Below are 5,793 nucleotides of genomic sequence, written 5' to 3'. Positions count from 1 at the left end.
ATATATTAATATATTACTTACTAATATATCTGCGTGTGTGTGTGTGTGTGTGTGTGTGTATATATATATATATATATATATATACGAAAAGAAACATGAAAAAACAGACAGTACTTTAAGAAAAATCTTAAGCTAATAAGAATTTATGGGGAAAATGTGTTTCTTTACGCAAAAACGAACAACTTTTTCTCTCGGTTTCATTTTGAGGTGAAATATACTCTGAATATTGTCATCTTTCGAGACGTTCGCCCTACAGTAGGCGTGTTATTTTTCTGACTCAAAAATGAAAAAATCCATGGCCAAAGTCATTTAAGGTTTGTCAGATTAAATATTGATGAGCGACTCATTTCTCCTGAAAATAGCTGCCCGACACATTTCCTTGGCTATTACTGCATCATTTTACAAGACAAGCTTCAGCAAGCATCGACCCGACTCAGGCGACAGAGAAGCGGTTTCCTTATAACATCTAAAAATCACTGAATCCTCTCCAGCCATGAGCATAAAACCAGATAAAAGCAGGGACAGCAAATCACATCCTCCACAAAGTAGCTTTTTAGCCAGCAGAGAAAAACAACCGACCACAATGATAAACAGAAAAGAGAAATGGAGAAAAAAGGGCTCGGGGAAAAATACAAACTCCACTTCACCTAGAAGAACGTTTCGTTATCAGACACACGCAGCTCATGAAGCACATTTACTTTTCTTTTTCTCACTGTAAGTCTGTTTGCTTTGAATAAATAGATAAATAAATATTTCACTTCATCAGCGTGAATTCATTTACAATGATCAAACTAAATGTGTAGAAACATTTAATGCACATTTTCCCCCCTGTATTGAACAGCTACTTGAATCTACAACATTATATTCATCTGACTGAAGTATATACAAACCTATATACACTAGATAGATCATATATTCATATAGATGTAATCTTTAATAATCTACGGTACATATATGCACACACTAGAGTTATGCAGCTGATATCACTGATGGGGAATTTCAATTAGATTAATATGGCATGAATTCCTGATCTACAATACCGCTGAAAAGTCTTTGTGTGTATTAAAGCAATTTTGTAGGATTGCCATTAAGATCCTTTACTTTGTGTACCTGACCCTGCACTAAGCCCCACCCTAAAAAACTTCCGACCAATCCTACCTTAGCAACTGTTGCCAGACAGGACGTCCTGTGTGATTTTGTAATTACATTTAAATTTTTTAAAATTTAAAATGTGTCAATTTAAAATCATCCAAAACTATTTGAATGAAAGAAGAAGAAAAAAAAAATCACTTTGCAAAAATCTCCAGTTTACTCTAATTCGTAACTACGTTTTTATCGGAACTACATAATTAAGTTTATTCGCAACTAAGGAAGTGGAGCTTAGCAAAAGGTCAGTTCGATCGTGCTCTAAATCATAAAGAGTTCACAATAATCTCTAGTTTATTTTAAACTAATTTGCAACTACGTTTTATTCGTAACTTTGTAATAACGTTTATTCGTAACTAAGGGGGGGCGGAGCTTAGCGAAAGGTCAGTTCGATCGTGCTCTAAATCATAAAGAGTTCACAATAATCTCTAGTTTATTTTAAACTAATTTGCAACTAAGTTTTTATTCGTAACTTTGTAATAACGTTTATTCGTAACTAAGGGGGGGCGGAGCTTAGCGAAAGGTCAGTTCGATCGTACTCAAAGTCATAAAGGGTTAAAAAAAACTCTCCAGTTTATTCTAAACTAATTAGTTACTATTTTTTATATGTAACTATGTAATTACGTTTATTCGTAACTACGAAATTACATTTATTTGTAATTAAGGGAGTGGAGCTTAGTGAAAGTTTAACAAAATTCACTAGTTTATTCTAAACTAACTCTTAACTACATTTTTAGTCGTAATGACATAGTTTATTTGCCACCAAATGTGGCGCTTAGCAAAAGGTCAGTTTGATCATGCTCTGAATCATAAAGAGTTCACAAAAATCTCCAGTATATTTTAAACAAACTTGCAAGTTTATTTTTTGTAACTTTTAAATTGATTTGTAACTAAGGGGGCTGAGCTTACCGAAAGAACAGTTTGATCATGCTTTAGATCATAAAGGTTCATAAAAACCTTCATTTTTTTCCAAACTAATTAGTAACCATGTCTTTATCCATAACTATGTAATTACGTTTATTCATAACTAAAAAAATGACATTTATTTGTAACTAAGGGGGCGGAGCTTAGCAAAAGTTCAGTTCGATCGTACTCAAAACTCATCAGTTTATAAACAACCGCTGCATGCATGTGGACAAAGTCTCGACAAACTAAATAACAGTGCTGTAAAGGCTGTTAGGACTTTGATTGACAGTAAAGAAAACAGAGTGTCAGAATGAACTAGGCACCATATAGACTGACGTGACTAGCGCAAAGGTGCTGGAACAAAACAGGCAAAAGTAGCATTCGTACACAACACAACATTCTTGCGTTCTGGGTTCGTTTGGTCTGTTTTCACATGCATCAGACAGATGTCTTTGGCCGCTGCATCTTATCATTTTAAAAAGCGCCTCAGGACCCCTGCATTGTGGCTTTATGTTTTGGAATACAACAATGTGTCCTGTTTGAACGCCACCTAGTGGTGCAACAGAGTCACAGACCAAATATAACTGATGACCAAAGAAATGCAACATATTAATATTTTTTAAAGGTGCCATAGAATGCATTGATACAATATTTTTAATTGTTCTAATTGGCAAGTCTCCTTAAATTGCCATAGAATGCATTGATACAATATTTTAACTTGTTCTCTGATTTCTACATAGAAGCTATGTGCCTTAGGTAAGGGCAAACAATCTCCAGAAACGGTTTTACATGTCCATTTACAACCCTAGGATTTGCCCCTAGAATGAAATGGTCTGTTTTTACCTTATTTGGAAGGGTCATGAATAATTATGTTGAGCTCTGCCCTGATTGGCTGTTTCACAGTGCGGCTCATTTCAGTAGCTCACACAGCAGGAAGGAAACACAGGGAAATATAAATTTCAATACTGTCTTTCGCAGTTATATCGTTGGGTAATTATACTGTATATAATATGCGGCATCAGGGAGCCACTATTAATATGCAGGGCATTAAAACTGCTTTCGAATGCACGATCGCTTTTTACTTTCACTTTCGAGATTTGCGATCGCACGTGCTCTGTGTAAACTACAGCGGCAGTACTTGCCACACATTTTACAAGATCAGATGCTTGTCAGTGGTGATCAGGATCTGTAAATCATTCTCCATCTTCCTCAGTCACCTCTCCTTACTCTGTTTATGTGATCAGTGAAATCTTATGTACTGTAATGTAACAGGCTACTGCTAGCAAGCAGCTAACCATGTCCCTTTAGTGGCTTGCGTTATTTTATTAGAACGCACGTTGTTTGTTTTCTGTGCCTTTCTGAATACAGACACCAACCCATCTCTGCACATCACATCCCCTGCACAGCCTGGAACATAACATTTATTGCCACGATCTGCCATTTTCGCTATTATCCTCGCTTGTTTCTTCACAATACCTGCAGAACTTCTGATGGTTTGGTTGTGCAGGTTCGGCTGGCATAGAACATGGGCAAGTATATGCAAATGTTGGGGGCGTAACTATTAGTGATCCCGACTGTAACGTCACAGTCAGTGTTATGTTCTGATTCGCTATGTTTCAGTGGTCTTTTGAATGCACGAGATTTACACGAGAAGGAGGAAACAATGGTGTTTGAGGCTCACGGTATGTCATTTCCATGTACAGAACTGTTATTATTCAACTATGCCAAGGTAAATACAGTTTTCCATTCTATGGCACCTTTAAGCTATTTTTATCCATACTGCTTTTTAAAACACTGAACTGCTCGCCATTGATCAAGACAGCATCCATATGACAGCTCTGTTCCCATTGGGTGTAAAGGGTCACATGACTCCTCCTGACATGCACTGTTCAGATTCAAGTTGTTCCAACACCTGTATTCTATGACATTAAAGGATATATGCATCTATCTAAAGGTGTCAGACACACACACTTATGCTACCATGTAAACTGAGCACTAACAGGCACAGTTGGGCTGCTGTAGTGGAGGAGGGTTATCCGTTAACCGGGCCGTTCCCTGGGTGCCTGTGGTCACGGTGGGGTCAGTCTCTAAACTCTCTGACATCTTGTCGCAGATTATATCCACCAGACGCTCAAAGGTCTGCTTCACGTTGATGTTGTCCTTGGCACTCGTCTCGAAGAACTCAAAACCTGGTAGACAGAAACGACACCAAAACAGTTTAGATTTGAAACCTAGCGAGCTTTCAGACTAGACAGCATTTTAGGCATTTTACATGAGCAGCAATCTATTCAATATATTTATAAAATATATTCATATAAATTATATATTAATAAGTAACAATATAATAAGCAATACTATAAGTATATAAATAGTAACCATTCCAGAATGCAATTCTACAAGCTTAGTGAAAAAAATAAAAATAAATTCAACATGGCAGAAAAACAAGACATTTGATTATCAAGTATTATTATTATTATTAAACATCTATTCAATATATTTATTATTTATTGAATATATTAATATAAATTATATTATAATAAATATATAAAATAATAATTCATATAAATAGTATAAATAGCAATCCCAGTATGCATTTCAAAAAGCTTAGTGGGAAAAAAACAAGATGGCAGAAAAACAGTACAAATTTAGAAAGAGAGTGTTAATATAAATATCTATAATAATATATATTTTAATACAAACAGTATATCGTATTGTTTGTTACTAAATTATGTTTTATTCATTTTGTATATTAATATACAATAATATATATTTAATATATTTATATATTTTAATTCATAATTATATATATTTATCATTATTAATAATAACACTTACTTACAAAATCATTTCAAAAAGTGTATTTTATTCTTATAAGAGTACTGCATCGTTAGTTTAGTAACATGTTAACATTAACCCCTATTCAACTCTGTCGAGTCTCATGTGCACTTCACATGAAGAACTCTGTTTTAGTTGCTGACTATGTAGAGCACTGTAATTCAGTGAATTATGATTTCATTCATTCTATTTCATGGCTGCTGCCTTAGAAGTAAGTTGCCTATGTAGGCACAATGTGCTCTTTTACAAATCGTGATCCCTAATGAAATGTAATTGATTTGATGGTCTGAACATGGCAAGGGTATGTCCTCTTTCACACCAAACATGCAGTAAGTGTGTCTATTTTCACCGCTTTCACCATTCTGGTGTCATCCAATTATATGCGTTTAATTATCGCCTGAGTTCAAAGCTGCAATTCCCTCCATATGCTCTAATTTATGCACAGTGAAAATATGCTAACAAGAGAGCCGTCTAAGGTATATATTCCATTACAGTGCTCATGGTGTCACGGGTGCACTGCTGAGCGGAGTCAGGAGCAAGGAACGGAGAGAGACGAGGAGTACATCAATCCAACTGGGTTTTAATTTACACAAAGGAACACGGAACACTCACGCAATACCTGGAGACATGACATGAACAATACCGGACGCTGGAGCACACACAGGGAACACTATTTATACCCACAGGAGGAGGGGATGACGAGACACACCTGGGAGCAATGAAACATCATGGGAAACACCTGGGACAAATTAAACATGGGAAAGGAAGGCACATGAGGAAAACAACCACAAAACACGGAACAGAGTCTGACATAACGCCCCCCCTCTGGAAGGCGTGTCCTCACGCCATATAACATCCCATGGGGAGGGGGGGTTGGGCACTCTGGAGGTCCCTCAGGACAGACAC

General features: G+C 36.3%; 1 protein-coding gene across 1 annotated transcript in view; it reads right to left on the bottom strand.

Annotated features, from left to right (window-relative positions):
• Positions 1–3,774: 3,774 nt before the first annotated feature.
• Positions 3,775–5,793, bottom strand: part of LOC107704125 (ras-related protein Rab-3C-like) — a 25,357-nt gene continuing 23,338 nt past the window's right edge. Inside the window, exon 5 of the mRNA XM_016506981.1 lies at positions 3,775–4,241. Within this exon, the coding sequence (XP_016362467.1) occupies positions 4,048–4,241 (194 nt within the window). The 3' untranslated portion in view covers positions 3,775–4,047. The remainder of the gene's footprint in view (positions 4,242–5,793) is intronic.

The sequence above is a fragment of the Sinocyclocheilus anshuiensis genome, unplaced genomic scaffold (assembly GCF_001515605.1).
Source record: "Sinocyclocheilus anshuiensis isolate Anshui unplaced genomic scaffold, SAMN03320099.WGS_v1.1 scaffold690, whole genome shotgun sequence".
Taxonomy (NCBI): Eukaryota; Metazoa; Chordata; class Actinopteri; order Cypriniformes; family Cyprinidae; genus Sinocyclocheilus; species Sinocyclocheilus anshuiensis.
Note: the sequence above shows the minus strand (reverse complement) of the source record. Positions and strands in the feature narration are given on the sequence as shown.